This window comes from Sceloporus occidentalis, unplaced genomic scaffold (genome assembly GCF_023333645.1).
Source record: "Sceloporus occidentalis isolate IW3139 unplaced genomic scaffold, rSceOcc1.0.p SCAF_2, whole genome shotgun sequence".
In the NCBI taxonomy this organism is placed as follows: domain Eukaryota; kingdom Metazoa; phylum Chordata; class Lepidosauria; order Squamata; family Phrynosomatidae; genus Sceloporus; species Sceloporus occidentalis.
The window spans coordinates 79,827,291-79,843,419 of record NW_028316982.1 but is presented as its reverse complement, the minus strand read 5'-3'; the positions used below and the strand labels follow the sequence as shown (position 1 = coordinate 79,843,419).

The following is a 16,129-nucleotide window of genomic DNA, read 5'->3' as shown; positions in this document are numbered from 1 at the left end:
TGCATACTGATTTACTGATTAACATGACTTTGGCCCCATACAGACTGGCCAAAATAAAGCTGTTTCGGGTCACTTTGGAGGTATGCTATTTAAATGATGCATGCATCCTAAGAGTCCTTAAGCTGCGCCAAAGCTGCACTCCAGTCCTTAGGACTGGAGTGTGGCTTTGGAGTGGCTTCCATACTCTTAGGATGCATGCATCATTTAAATAGCATACTTCCAAAGTGACCTGAAGCAGCTTTATTTTGGCCAGTCTGTATGGGACCATAGTGTCTTTGAGTTTTTCTTGTTAACCTTGGTAGATTGGGCAGAAGACACCACTGTGGCCTCAATAGGAAAATCTGCTCATCACTTTAGGGGAAGTTTTTGGGGTTTTTTTGTAAACTTTGACCACTTCTTGCCCTTTTTTTCGGTGTGCAGAACTGCTGCATGCGGGTCATTTTGAAAGTTGGCACTTAACAAACAACAATACATTCCTGGCTTCATGAAACTGTGCTTAGGTAGGATATAAATGGGATGTATATTCAACTAGCAGTAGTCTTTTCTAGGTGAATTTAGCACATCCACGGTAGTTACCATATCATAAACTATGCCAAAAACATGTTCTATGGCTAATACTCGCAGTGCAAAAATCACTGAAGAATTCTACTACAGCTCAACCAGATACATGTAGTTCAGTGGCCATTTGCAAGGGAAGAGGATACATTTTGTTGCACTTAATTTAACCAGTTAATGCTGGTTAAACAGCAGCCTATTCTTGCTACTACAGTGGACCCTTGTTATACGCTGGGGTTTGGTTCCAAGATCCCCCGTGTATAACAAAATCCATGTATGCTCAAGTCCCATTAAATGTAATGGCATAGCAAAATGGTGTCCCTTATAAAAAAAGGAAAATCAAGGTAACTTTATACTTTTTTGGAACATTTTCAAACTGTGTATGCTTGAATCCGTGTATAAAAAATCTGTGTATAAGAAGGGCTGACTGTATAATATTTGTCACATTAGCCACTCATGTATCTTAAAATGTGTAAGTGACCTACTTACCAATATGCGCATTTCTCTGTAAGTGCAAGACTACACCTTTAGCTTATGAAAGATAAACCTTAATCCTTTGTGTCTAAACCTATCAGGGAACTTGAGAAATCTGAACTATGTCCTGATGTTATACTGATTAAGATTTTCTAACGCAGCCAGTAGAACACTTACCTGTATGGAAAAGCTGCTATGTAGAAATTTATTTGACCAAAGTTTATCCTATAGTTTGCATCTCCGCACAGTCCTATACATATCTGCTACAAGTAAGACTGACTGGATTCAAGTATCAGATTGCAATCCTAAACACTTCTGTGCCTTTAATTCTCTCAAACAATTAATGCTCTAAAATTATCTTGTTTATGTGGAAGATTTGCCCTGCTAGTATTTTCCTAGTACCTTAACTTTGTTTTTCTAATCTTTTCTAGGTGTTTATGTGTGGGATGTAGAAGGCAAAAGATATTTTGACTTCTTAAGTGCTTATAGTGCTGTCAATCAAGGGCACTGTCATCCAAAGATTGTAGCTGCTCTAAAATCCCAGAGTGAAAAACTTACCCTTACCTCAAGAGCATTTTACAATGATGTACTTGGTGAATATGAAGAGTATGTCACCAAAATGTTCAAGTACAACAAAGTACTTCCAGTGAACACAGGTAACATTCCCTGTTCTGTCTTTATAAACCATGTTTTTTTTGTTATTTAAGTGGAATGTGATAGCAGATATTTGTGGATTCTCAAAGTTTGAACCTCCTTGCTGAATGTTGGAGATCTGATGAGCACCAAATCCTGTGTCTGTCTTGACCATGCTTACAGTCACTAATTACATTGGTGTGATATTTGTATATTCCAAATATTTTCTGGGTCCTTGGCAGAATTTCCCCACTGGAGAAAAGGTACAGCCAAAATTGGATTTTTTCTTTCTTTTATGGGGAATAGTGCTGCTTTGAGATCCTGCGTGGTGTAGTGATTTGAGTGTTAGATGTTGACCTTGAAGACCAGGGTTTGAATCCTGGCTCAGCCGTGTAAACCCACTGGGTGACCTTGGGCAAGTCACAAACGTTCCTTCTCAGAAGATGGCAATGGCAAACCCCCTCTGAAGAAACTTGCCAAGAAACCCATGGGATAGGTTCACCTTAGGGTCACTGTAAGTCGGAAACAACTTGAAGGCACCCAACAACAACAGTGTTGATTTCTCTTTCTTCACCACATCCCCAGGGACTAAAATAACCTCATCTAATACCCATACTGTGATCGGCATTAAGAGTTTTTGTCCTATCTTTGAATAATATATCTCTGTAGATAGACATGACTTCTGATATTAATGACTGTAATTTCTTTCTCTAAACACATCTCCATTGTATGCACTCTTTTGTCTTAGGTGTGGAGGCTGGAGAAACAGCTTGTAAGCTGGCTCGTAAGTGGGCGTATACAGTGAAAGGAATTCCAAAATACAAAGCAAAGATAATTTTTGCAGGTATGTCAGCATAATACTACAAGAACTTCATGCTACTAAATAAGCTAAAGATGGTGGAAATTGCTGCTTATTAAAGACTGTATCTTAAAAAAAACAAAACCTACATAGACCTTTGTGCTAAAGCATAGCTTCTCTGCTATTTATTTAAATATCACAACTGACATGTCTTTTGTTGCAGTGATTTCATCATGAATTGCTTTATTAAGTTAAAATAATGTGAAGAGGTTGCCTTCTCTATTTTTGTAAAAAAATTAATGGTTTATGTATTGTCTGGTGCCCTAAAGAGTCTATACCCCAGTGAGAAGATAAGGGTGGAATGGTGGTGTTATGATTCAGCTGCAGTTGTAAGTATGCTTTTTAGGGAACAAATGCCACAGAATTTGGTAGTTATAGATGTAGAATGTTAAAGTTTGCACATTAGTTGACTGAAATTGGATGGACTCTTCTGGGCAGCATGGTATAATGTCTCATCTTTAAGAGACATATTAATAAAGAAATCATCTGTTTTGTTTTGTTACCACTACAGTGAACATAGGTTTACAGCACTTGAGACAGCTAAATAATAATCTATTGTAAATTAAGCCTTTGCAACTTAATTAAACTTAAATGCTGTTTAAAGTACAGGATTAGGTAGGAACATCTGACTTAAAAGCAGTTGGATGTTTCCCCTGTAGCATGCTCATTTATTAGAAGGGGTAGAACATCCAGCTGGACAATGGATTTAACAGGAACAAATAAATGTGTCAAAATAGTGACCAAGTGTTCTGAGTTCTTGAGAATTCTTTGTCAAGCTGGATGTTAAGCAAAAATGTGCTGAGTAGTTATGGAACAAAAAAGCAGGATTGCTGTTGAAGCCACAAAGCCCTGAATTAGTCACAACCATTAAGTTGAATGTAAGAGGAGACTGGAACTGATGAAGCAAGCTGATGGAGATGGGTAGAACAAAATAGGGGCTAGCACCACTTCATATAATAATAATAAATAATAATAAGTTTTATTTATAAACCGCTATTCCATGTTGATCATAGCGGTATACAGGTAAAAATTGCAATATCAAATACAAAATACAGAATAAAAATTGCAATACATAAATAAAACTTCAATAAAAACATTCCAGAATACAGATTAAAACCATACACCAAATCCAGGCCAGCTAAATGTGCTCGGTAATGCTGTACATATAGGGGGGAGTCATATATCATCAAGGAGCATCGGGGAAGGCTTGCTGAACTTTTCTGGCTTGTGCAGCTTACTCTCTTTTATTCAATGTGCAAATATTTCCCCCTTTCACTACATGGGAAAATCAGTTATGCCAGTTCATGTGCTGACATAGTTATGTTATTTAATCAGGTATCTCAGGGAATCTTTTGTATCCAGGACTGATTTTCTCCCTCCAAACATGTCCCTTCCTCTGCTGGTGGAACACCACCTGCAGTACATCTGTGCTTGCAGAGCTGTCTGCAGACATGCTTCAGATTCCTATAAGTATCCTCTCAGCAGTGTAGCACTTTACTATTTTCTAGAGTACACTTTAGATGGAGGTGGGATTGCACCTTTGGTTGCATTAAATTCTCTTAGGCATTGCACAGATTTCAGATTGCATTCATAGCTAAACCCATTTTTGAAATCACAAAATCCAGCAGTTTATTGTTCAGATAGTTCAGTTGAAAAAAATTATCCACTTCCATTAGTCACTGCAGTGTCCTTATATTACATTTAAATCTTAAATACTAATGTGCCCACGTGTTGTCCAAAATTATTTCATAGAGATTTTTTTCTGTTTTGAATCGGGAATAGAGATTATGTAATAAATAAGTAGATAAATACTCTAAAGACACCAGATCCTGTCTGGTCTTGGAAGCTAAGCAAATCAGCTCGTTAGTACTTGAATGGGAGACTGCTAACAAATACCACATGCATAGTTCAGAAGAAGGAACTGGCAAATCCACCTCTGAGCACTTCTTGTGTAAAAAACCCAATGAAATTCATGGGGCTGCCATAAATTGACAGGTGACTTAGAACACACACACACACACACACACACGTAGCAGAACTGGTAAAGAGACTTGATTTAAACTCATTTTTGATAAATCTCAACCTTTTTGAAATGTTTATTATCTGATACCCTCTTTGGCTTGTGAATCTAGTTGGATTGCATAATATTTCTAAACATTAAATGTGTAGGTGGCATCTCATGTTCAGTTTCTTTCTCTTTTTCATGGCAGCTGGCAACTTCTGGGGAAGAACACTCTCTGCTATCTCAAGTTCTACAGACCCTTCAAGCTACGATGGGTTTGGACCATTTATGCCAGGTTTTGAAGTTATTCCATACAATGATCTGCCAGGTCTTGAGGTATCACACTATTTCCCATTCTGTAAAGTTACATTCCTCTGCAAAGTTGCATTCCTTTTTTGTTTTGTGTACTTCTTTTGTTTTCTTTTTGACCCTTCAGGGTCTGAATTAAGGACAGTCTAAAATGTGGCTAGTAAATGACAGCAGTGCCAATGCAGTTGTTGAAATGACAACTACACTGAGTCCAAATGAAGACCATTTTGCATTGAGGTTTCTCTATATGAACCTGCTCATGTGAAACCCTTTGGCTTTTGTGAATTAATTCTAAATGGTCATAGATCAACATCTTGATCTGTTTGGCTATGTCAGCTCATGATTCATTATGGGGGGCATGTCTTGAAAATCAGTAGTCATACTTGACTATCAAAAGATTACCGCTTAGTATATTTTCATTGGCTGATAGAAAACTAGCATTCTTTCTAAATAATAATAATAATAATAATAATAATAAAGAATTAATAATAATTCTAAAGCTCTGCTGAATTGTAACTCTATTTGCTGAGACAATTCCAAATTATGTAGAGGTAAATCATTTTATAGAGTGAAAAACAAACACAGTAAGGATAAAGAAGTTGACTGCTGGAAAATGCAGACTATGCATGTGAAAGGGATAAAGAAGACCGGAAAAGAGGTTAAACACACAGCCCATTGAAGTGGCAGTGTGTGAAGAATTAATGTCATGGAGCAGGCATCTTTTCCTGGCTCCCATCTCAAAGCGTAGTGAATGAAGATGGAAGAGAGGACTGTAGAGTCAAAAGGGAGAGTTGTGGGAATGGAGAAGGAAAGTAGGAGAGAAGAACAAATGGTAAAGAGGAAGAACACAGAAGAGTGAGGAAGAGCAGACAAAGAGAAGTGAAAGACAGAAGGGTACTATATGGCATTTTATTGCAGGTCTCACTTGTTTCTAGTTGTAACAAGTAAGGATGGTATAGGTCAGGGGTAGGCAAGCTTTTTGAGCCGGGGGCCGGGTTGCTGTCCCTCAGGCGACTGGGGGGGGGGGGGGCGAAGCCGGGGGGTGGAGCTTCGACCCTCCGGGGCGGGGCCACATGCCAGGGGTGGAGCTTCCACCCTCCGGGGCGGGGCCACGTGCCGGGGGTGGAGCTTCCACCCTCTGGGGCGGGGCTGTGTGCTGGGGGGTGGAGCTTCCACCCTCCAGGGGAGGGGCCGCATGCCAGGGGCGGAGCTTCCACCCTCCGGGGCCAGGCCTCCCCATTTTTGCTGGCCCCTGACGGGGCCCCAGGCCCCATCAGAGACCGGCAGAAAAGCTGGGGAGGGGCCTGCCAGCGCTGGAGGACCCCCTGGAGGGCCCCAGCAACGGCACCGGGCCTCCCAGAGGCCCCCTGCTGCCCTTGGAGCCCTCCTGGAGGGCCCCAGCGACGGCACCGGGCCCCCCAGAGGCCCCCTGCCGCCCTTGGAGCCCTCCTGGAGAGCCCCAGCGATGGCACCGGGCCCCCCAGAGGCCCCCTGCCGCCCTTGGAGCCCTCCTGGAGGGCCCCAGCGATGGCACCGGGCCCCCCAGAGGCCCCCTTCCGCCCTGGGAGCCCTCATGGAAGGCCCCAGAGATGGCAGCGGGCCGGGCAGAGGCCCCCTGCCGGCCTGGGAGCCCTCCTGCAGGGCCCCAGAGACGGCAGCGGGCCCCGCAGAGGCCCCCAGCCGCCCTGGGAGCCCGCCTGGAGGGCTCCAGAGATGGCAGCGGGCCCCGCAGAGGCCCCCTGCAGCCCTGGGAGCCCTCCTGCAGGGCTCCAGAGACGGCAGCGGGCCCCGCAGAGGCCCCCTGCCGCCCTGGGAGCCCGCCTGGAGGGCCCCAGAGACGGCAGCGGGCCTCCCAGAGGCCCCCTTCCGCCCTTGGAGCCCTCCTGGAGGGCCCCAGCGACGGCACCGGGCCCCCCAGAGGCCCCCTGTTGCCCTGGGAGCCCTCCTGCAGGGCCCCAGAGATGGCAGTGGGCCCCGCGGTTGCCCCCAGCTGCCCTGGGAGCCCGCCTGGAGGGCCCCAGAGACGGCAGCGGGCCCCGCAGAGGCCCCCTGCCGCCATGGGAGCCCTCCTGCAGGGCTCCAGAGACGGCAGCGGGCCCCGCAGAGGCCCCCTGCCACCCTGGGAGCCCGCCTGGAGGGCCCCAGAGACGGCAGCAGGCCTCCCAGAGGCCCCCTCCTGCCCTGGGAGCCCTCCTGCAGGGCCCCAGAGATGGCAGCGGGCCCCGCAGTTGCCCCCAGCTGCCCTGGGAGCCCGCCTGGAGGGCCCCAGAGATGGCAGCGGGCCCCGCAGAGGCCCCCTACCACCCTGGGAGCCCTCCTGCAGGGCCCCAGAGAGGGCAGCGGGCCCCGCAGAGGCCCCCTGCCGCCCTGGGAGCCCGCCTGGAGGGCCCCAGAGACGGCAGCAGGCCTCCCAGAGGCCCCCTGCTGCCCTGGGAGCCCTCCTGCAGGGCTCCAGAGACGGCAGTGGGCCCCGCAGAGGCCCCCTGCCGCCCTGGGAGCCCGCCTGGAGGGCCCCAGAGATGGCAGCGGGCCTCCCAGAGACCCCTTGCTGCCCTGGGAGCCCTCCTGCAGGGCCCCAGAGATGGTAGCGGGCCCTGCAGAGGCCCCCTGCCGCCCTGGGAGCCCTCCTGCAGGGCCCCAGGGACGGCAGCGGGCCCCGCAGAGGCCCCCTGCCGCCCTGGGAGCCCGCCTGGAGGGCCCCAGACGGCAGCGGGCCTCTCAGAGGCCCCCTGCCGCCCTGGGAGCCCTCCTGCAGGGCCCCAGAGACGGCAGCGGGCCCCGCAGAGGCCCCCTGCCGCCCTGGGAGCCCTCCTGCAGGGCCCCAGGGACGGCTGCGGGCCCCGCAGAGGCCCCCTGCCGCCCTGGGAGCCCGCCTGGAGGGCCCCAGAGATGGCAGTGGGCCTCCCAGAGGCCCCCTGCTGCCCTGGGAGCCCTCCTGCAGGGCCCCAGGGATGGCAGTGGGCCCCGCAGAGGCCCCCTGCCGCCCTGGGAGCCCTCCTGCACGGCTCCAGAGACGGCAGCGGGCCCCGCAGAGGCCCCCTGCCGCCCTGGGAGCCCGCCTGGAGGGCCCCAGAGACGGCAGCGGGCCTCCCAGAGGCCCCCTCCCGCCCTTGGAGCCCTCCTGGAGGGCCCCAGCGACGGCACCGGGCCCCCCAGAGGCCCCCTGTTGCCCTGGGAGCCCGCCTGGAGGGCCCCAGAGACGGCAGCGGGCCTCCCAGAGGCCCCCTCCCGCCCTTGGAGCCCTCCTGGAGGGCCCCAGCGACGGCACCGGGCCCCCCAGAGGCCCCCTGTTGCCCTGGGAGCCCTCCTGCAGGGCCCCAGGGACGGCAGCGGGCCCCCCAGAGGCCCCCTGCCGCCCTGGGAGCCCTCCTGCAGGGCCCCAGGGACGGCAGCGGGCCCCGCAGAGGCCCCCTGCCGCCCTGGGAGCCCGCCTGGAGGGCCCCAGAGATGGCAGTGGGCCTCCCAGAGGCCCCCTGCCGCCCTGGGAGCCCTCCTGCAGGGCCCCAGGGACGGCAGTGGGCCCCGCAGAGGCCCCCTGCCTCCATGGGAGCCCGCCTGGAGGATCCCAGAGACGGCAGCGGGCCTCCTAGAGGCCCGCCGCCGCTGCCGCAGCGGCCGCAGCAGCCGCTCTAGGCGCCGCCATTTTGGGCGGCAAAATGGCGGCGCCCATAGCCCCCGAGGCCGCTATGGGCGCCGCCGTTTTTCGCCCAAAATGGCGGAGAAGTCTCGCGCGACCTCGCCGCCATTTTGCCGCCCAAAATGGCGATGCCCAGAGTGGCGAAAAGCTGCGGCGGGCGGTCTCTGTGGCGGCAACAGCAGCCGGGGGGCGGTAGCCAGGCCTTCGCGGGCCGCATCCGGCCCGCGGGCCGGAGGTTGCCGACCCCTGGTATAGGTAGTAACATGGTCAGGATAAGATCTGCAAGTCAGTTTTCCACTTCAGTGGAACTGAGAGATGGGGAGAAGGGTAATATACATACAGCACTGTGACATTTATATGCTTCTCAAGCATTCCATTGCTAGCACATTATGGGAAGAATCTAATCAAAGTACCTTTTGTGTTTCTTATGCTGAAGGTGTTAGAATCCTTTTTTTAGTAGTCTCAAGCAATTTGATGTTTCACATAAATAGGGATATATGCTTGTGGCGTTGAAATAATTAAAAAAAACCTTTTAGTGGTTTACATTAAGAATTACTGTATCATCATATGAGATCATTGTAAGCAGGCCTGTGTAGATGTTTGATGCAATTGCTGGAATCCTGTTGGTGCCTTACACTTTTTCCAAGGTCACACAGCAACACTGAGGGAAGGCAGACAAATTGTGCTGGTTCTGAGTAGCCAGTTTATCCTCTTCTTAATTCCTTCATGGGTGCTACACATGGGATATTTCTCCTCCAGCTACCACTGTGTGCTCTGGTATTACCATGCCCTTGTAGGGCACCAGTGGGCTCCTGGCCATTGCACTTTGTTATGGGGAAGAAATGGCATCTTTCTATAATTGCATTCAGTAATTTTGTTTTCTCTGCTCCTCCCTAGCGTGCCCTTCAAGATCCAAATGTAGCAGCTTTCATGGTGGAACCCATTCAGGGTGAAGCTGGTGTGATTGTTCCTGATAAGGGTTATTTAACAGGTGTGCGAGAGCTTTGCACAAAACACAATGTACGTATGTCTCACTGCAATAAAATGAGAATATTTAAATACTGGAAAGTGTCCCAGTCTTCTAACTAGCAAATACAAATAGTTTTTTTAGACCAAAACTAGCAGCCATATAATACTATCATAAATTTCAAAACACATGCTAGTTATTTCTGAGTTTTCTTTAGTATGTCTTTCTCCCCTGTGTTTTAGTTGCATATCATCTAATACAGTGGTTCTCAACCTGTGAGTCGCGACCCCTTTGGTGGTTGAACAACCCTTTCACAGGGGTTACCTAAGACCCAGGGTTGGCACCATAATCTGTAATACTCTAGTGCAGTAGTTCTTAACCTGTGGGTCACGGCATTAGAAAGGTTGGGAACCACTGATCTAATATATAGGTTAATCAGTCTCCCAAAGGGACATCAGTAAGGGATACAGCATTTTTGGAGAAATCAGTGCTCTCTTTTTCTCATCACTGATGCTAGCATTGTCCTGGTAGAACACTTTTTTGAATGGTGAGCCCATTGCTTAACCCTGCTACCTTATCCTTCTTGTGTTTATCTTGAGTAGACAGTAAAATTATTGGAATGTGCTTTGTGTGCCCTTTAAATTTGGACTTTATCCCACTTTTGGCCAACTATTCTTTATTTCTCAACCTGTCAATAGGGCTAATTTGAGATAACAACCCTGTTTACCTTTGGGTGCAGCAGTGGTAAATCTTGTCTTGTGGAATTTTTATAATATCCTCCCAACTTGGACACTGAAGGCCAGATAAATATAAACACGGATTTGAAATGTGACCAAGAGAATCACATGACAAGATTTCCATGTATATTGGAGCTGTTCTTCTTTGGCGCTTTCCTTTGGAGGAGGCAATGGTAGTCATACTGTGCATCTCCACAAAGAAAGGCCTCACTGTGACAAGGAGTGAGAAATCATGAAGCTTCCTAGGGCTGTGCCAGAGAGACAATCTTCTCCTTACACTGGATAGAATTCTCCATTCCTGCTGGAAAGCATTCTCAGCTACTGACCAGTCACCCCTACAATATTTTCTTTCAGTATGGGCACAACTGTAGACTAGAATAGTTACTTTAAAAGTGTGCAGATATTATGTGATACTGTTGATTTTGAGCAGTCCTTAAACACTAGAGGTTGTTTGATTAATGGCATACTTAATGTCTGGAAAAATGGGAATACTTGGATTGTTGGGATGAAGTTACTATACTAAAAAGCATTTCTCTTTAAATTTAATCTTATACACTGATCCTTTTAAAAACAAAACAGGTTCTCTTTATTGCGGATGAAATTCAGACTGGGTTAGCTAGGACTGGGAAAATGCTGGCTGTTGACCATGAAAACGTTAGGCCAGATCTCATCTTACTTGGAAAGGCCTTGTCTGGAGGTGTCTATCCTGTAAGTATTGGTTCTTTTAAAATACCTGATTATGTATTTCCTGCTGTACATAATACCTGATTATGTATTTCTTTTAAAATACCTGATTATGTATTGAGCTGATTAAGAACTGGCCCAAGGAAAGGGCCACTCATGGGGTAAACTCCATTCCAGCATTTATGGTCTTATGATGTGATAGTACAGTGGCAAATCATTCCTATTTGGTAAAAAACAAAAACAAAGAAGCAATATGGGAAGGAAATCAGCACTGCACTGTCACTAAAGAGAACATGAGTGTTGTTGAGTATTCTTGTATCCTTGCCAGACTTGTTTCCCCTTTAGAAATATTTGTAAGTTTTTCCATGCAGGCTTTTAGATGTTAACTGCCTTGCTGCCACTTTTCTGTGATGTAATGTTTCTAACATAGGAAACAGCTGTGAAGCAAAGGCATGCCCTTTGACAAGTCTTGTAAGAAGCCAAAGAAAGAAGTAAAATGTTCTGTTACTGCATATATAAAAGTGGTAAAAAGGACCCAGTGGGTTAATTAATTGTAGAGAACATAGTGTAGACTATGAGCTTCCTTGTGTGCCTAGCTAATCTTAACATGACATAATCTACATTTTACTAGAACTGTTCTGCCTATGACAGGGATGGGAAACCTGTGGCCTTTCCGAAGTTAGACTACAGTTTCTGTTCTTATTGACCAGCAGCTGATGGGAATTAGAGTTCAACAATATCTGTAAGGTCAGAGGTTCACCATCCCTTGTCTATGCAGAATAACTGCATACCCATATCCCATATATCTGGAAAAGCTGATATGCTGTATTTCAGTTCTACTTTGGATCATGAATTGGATAAACGAAAGAATGCAAGACACTAGTCCATATTTGGGTGAATTTGCAAATTATTTTTGACCACCTAATGATGCCACGTGAAAGAGAAAAAGTCCGGTATCTGGATGTTCAATGTTATCTTGTGTAATTATGCAGCTGGCTTGGAACAGCTTTGAGGCAGAAAATAATACTGCAGAATAGTCTGAATGCTATAGTCAGCATTTTGACACTTTGTTTGCACTGCATAAGAAGTTTAAGATCAATCAATAAATGCTAACTATACTGTAGATCCACTGGACTTTCCCCCTTCCCCACTGCCATTCCCTTCTCCTTTTGTGTCTGTCTTTTTTAGATTGTAAGCCTGAGGGCAGGAAAATGTCTGATTTACAAATTGTAAGCCGCTCTGATAGCCTTGGCTGAAGAGCGGAGTATAAATAAGTTATCATCATCATCATCATCATCATCATCATTATCATCATCATCATTATTAAACAGATAACTACCTCAACTTGCACTGCAGTTGACCATTTATTTTCCTAGGAATACATAGTTCAGAAAGCAATGGGATATGAAAACAAGCTGTTCTGTATTGCTGCTGTAGGGTTTATATATGAACTGTAATTGTGTAGGTGATAAGACACCAGGTGTTTAGAATCATTGTGCAAGTGTACTTCTGTGCTACTTTTGCTATGATGTGAAGCAACAGGAAAATTCTTCTAAAGTTTGTTGTCTTATAGGTCTCAGCAGTGTTATGTGATGATGAAATTATGCTCACCATAAAACCTGGTGAACATGGTTCTACATATGGTGGGAACCCACTGGCTTGTCGAGTGGCCATGGCAGCACTTGAGGTATGTAACAGGTGAAATTTAATGAGAGGAGTTTCATAAGCTCTCTCAGCAAGTTACTTCCAGTGATTTTAAAAGGCTATTCAAGCCTGCTCTTTTCTTAGCTCTCTCTCGAGGAAACTTGAGAAGTCTCAACCATTCAGGAGCAGAGTATAAGGTGGTAAGGGGACTGCAGAAGTTCAGGAGAATCATTTCTCTCTCAACTCTGTTGTCAGGAGAATTTTTGGACATCGTCTAATAACTAGCCAACAGCAATGTTTAAAAATCTGAAAATTGGAAATTTCAAAGAACTGATCCCGAGCTTGTCATTTCTATGAATTTTAAAACTGAAATTACAAGAAGCATATTTCATTTTTTAAAATATTTGTTTGTCTTTAAACCAGAATACTTATTTTCACATTTATACAGTGTTACACCTGTGATTTAGGGAAGCTATCTTTTGTCTTGATGGAATCAGTATTGCTAGCAATGTTGTTGTAGTGAGAGCCATGCTCAACTTCACTGTTTTTTCCACTCCAGTGATTGCTTGTTGTTCAGCTTTCTCTCCTTTATTTCAAATTGCTGCAGGTAATTGAAGAAGAGGAGCTGGAAAACAATGCAGAAATCATGGGCAATATATTGAGGAATGAGCTTATGAAGACGCCATCAGATATTGTGACTTGTGTTAGAGGAAAAGGATTATTAAATGCCATTGTTATTCGTGAAACTAAAGGTGAGACTATCCTCATACTCTGTTACGTGGCATTGGTGTGATAACAAAGACAAATTTTAAGTCTTCTAAGGGAATTGTGCAAACCCCAGTTAAATAGCCCAATGTTCCAATCATCTGAAGCAGTTGGGATGGTGATGCTGTTTAGGAAAAAGAGTTTTCATGTCCTCCTTGCTTTAAAAAAATTCCCATTCAGCACAAATGTCCTTTAAGGAGGGGACAGGCTTGGAAGACTTGCAGTGGAGAAATGCTCTACAACAACTTTCATCTGAAGCAAGAATTACAGCTGGTAAAATTTGGAAGGCTTTTTGCCAGGGATAAAACAAGAAATTTCTCAAAAAGCTACTCAATTTTGTCTTGGAAAAAGACTATAAACCAATATTTGCATGTACAGGTTGAGTCTTCATATTTAGGGTCCAAAACATACTGCAGGAATAATCCAATTTGAGAGAGCTTTAACTGCCCTAGCTCAATGCTAGAGCTTTGGTTCCACAATAAATTACAGTTTCCAGGATTCCTTAGCACTGGACCATGGCAATTAAAGCAGTCTCAAACTGGATTATTTCTGCAGTGTATTTTGGAATTCGGAAATTGAAAATATTCTAAAAAACAAAATCTTTTTCATGGGTGGCTGAGATAGTGATATCTTTGTTTTTGATGGTTCAGTGTGCCTAAACTTTGTTTCATGCACATTATTAAATAGTGTATGAAATTACCTTCAGACTATGTGTATAAGGTGTACAGTATGAAACAGAAATCATAGAATCATAGTTGGAAGCGACCACAAGGGTCATCCAGTCCAATTGCCTGCCATACAGGAATGAATTTTATGTTTAGACTTGGGCCCTGTCTTCAAGATTTTGCATAAAGTATATGCAAAATACAGGTATTCCAAAATAAAAAAAAAAAAATCCCCGAATCCCTAAGCTCCTCTGGTCCCAAGCGTTTCAGATAATAGAAACTCAACCTGTACTATCTTTGTAATATATATATGTGTGTGGGTGTGAGGCACAGATATCTCTATAGGAAATATTCCTCCAAATACTGTTTAGTAGTAATAGTGTTGAACACATTTCTCTCCTTTAGTGAAAAGGAAGCACATCTCTTGCTTGCTTCATATTAGCTTAGACCTTGCATTGCCAGTAAAGTAACCTCTTCATTATTTGTACTTTCCCTCCCTAAGATTATGATGCCTGGAAAGTGTGTCTGCGACTCCGTGACAATGGACTCCTGGCCAAGCCAACACATGGGGATATCATCCGCTTGGCTCCCCCTCTAGTGATCAAGGAGGATGAAATCAGAGAATGTATTGAAATTATCCACAAAACTATTTTGTCTTTTTGAAGGTGCACTGTTCAAAGTGTGCATGCAAGCTGATTCCCAGCCCAACTCTAAAAAACAATGTTCTGGAGCCATCTCTTCTCCCTTCCTAGGTTTGATATTTTTTCATCCTGCTGGGTGTGAAAACTCAAGTCTTCTGATACAAATAATTTCACCTTTTTTTATTATGGACCTGACGAAAGCAAATGACTAAATTGGTTTTTGACTGTATTGTCTCTTTGGAAAATTTGTTAAGTTTCATCCAATTATGTTTATGAATGTCTCCTTACATTTCATTGAAATTATAAATTATATAAATCTAATGTACCAAATATTACAATCTTAAAGCTATTAAAATATCTTTTACCACTTAGCTTTTCTTTTACTATTCAGTGCTGAGTGGAGGACTGAAATCTTACTGTTGTTGCTAATGATTGTGTTCTGTCAGGAAAACCTAGCTTTAAAGAATCAAGAATAGTAGAATCTTTCATCTTTCTGAAGAGTATTGATTCTTAAAAATTGATAAAATAAGTTGTCATATTGGTCAGTGTTTTATGACTATAACAATCAGATACCTTTTGTATTATGACTACTGGCTCTAGATGCTGGTTCTACAGTGCATATTCATAAGCTCAAGATTGTGCTAAAATTGATATCAGCTTTTAAAATTTGAACTGAAATATAAACATTTTGTTAATACAATCGGTGATAGATAGCATAATATATCTCTATGACAAAACTGCAATATAATGTAATGAGAGGAACACACAGTACAGCTTAAGTCTTTTTCCCTTGAGAATTTGAGAAGAGACATTTTATAGCAGATGTACTTGAAGACATCTCAACTGCCTTTTTCTTAGTCAGTCCTCTCCTTTGAACAATTTATATCCATGTGCTACAGGCTAATTACAGCGACCCTTCCCAGCTTGTCCATTACAGACACTTTCTGTAGCAGGTTACTATTGATCAAAATATAGACAGTAATCTTCTTAACACTGAATTTCGGTTGAGTGGAATATTGAGAGGTTCCTAATAGGGTTTATTTTCCTTTGCATAAGAGAGAACCAGAATCTTACAGTGTCCTGGTAATATGCATTGCTTAAAAATACACAAGTGGAGCAGTATGGAAGCATATAGGCACTCCTGTAGAAGCCACATCCCCAGAGATGCTTTCAGTACCCCAACATACTTCACTCCCGGTCAGCTCACAGTCTGCAAATGCCTTCATTGTATTTGTCCGGATTTGCATGGCAAGAATGCTTTCATGCTTGTGTCCTTCAAGCCACTTTTCCCTTTGATCATTCAGGGCTTTTATATGTATGCTTTCCCTGGGAGTGTGCATTATGTCCTCACTAAGTTCAGGGTGGTCTCTCCTCTTTCTGCAGCCAGAGCTCCAGAGTTTACAGACCCTCATGATTACTGTGGTGCATAACTGTCTTCTTTTGCTGGCCTTGTGGCAGGAGTCTTTGGTCTTTGGACAACTCATTATCTGGGCAGTAGCACCTTGCCTCCTAGCTGCCTGTTTATCCCATTTTCTGATGGTGGTGCTGAGGCAATGG

At 45.0% G+C, this 16,129-nt stretch overlaps 1 protein-coding gene across 3 annotated transcripts in view; it reads left to right on the top strand.

The window, feature by feature from the left end:
- Positions 1-15,272, top strand: part of OAT (ornithine aminotransferase) — a 29,869-nt gene extending 14,597 nt beyond the window's left edge. For all 3 annotated transcript variants that reach the window (XM_089510101.1, XM_089510103.1, XM_089510102.1), the window contains 8 exons: positions 1,461-1,685; positions 2,411-2,506; positions 4,732-4,859; positions 9,367-9,489; positions 10,753-10,881; positions 12,431-12,544; positions 13,109-13,253; positions 14,434-15,272. In XM_089510101.1, the coding sequence (XP_089366227.1) occupies positions 1,461-1,685; positions 2,411-2,506; positions 4,732-4,859; positions 9,367-9,489; positions 10,753-10,881; positions 12,431-12,544; positions 13,109-13,253; positions 14,434-14,594 (1,121 nt within the window). In that variant the 3' untranslated portion in view covers positions 14,595-15,272. The remainder of the gene's footprint in view (positions 1-1,460; positions 1,686-2,410; positions 2,507-4,731; positions 4,860-9,366; positions 9,490-10,752; positions 10,882-12,430; positions 12,545-13,108; positions 13,254-14,433) is intronic.
- Positions 15,273-16,129: the final 857 nt, after the last annotated feature.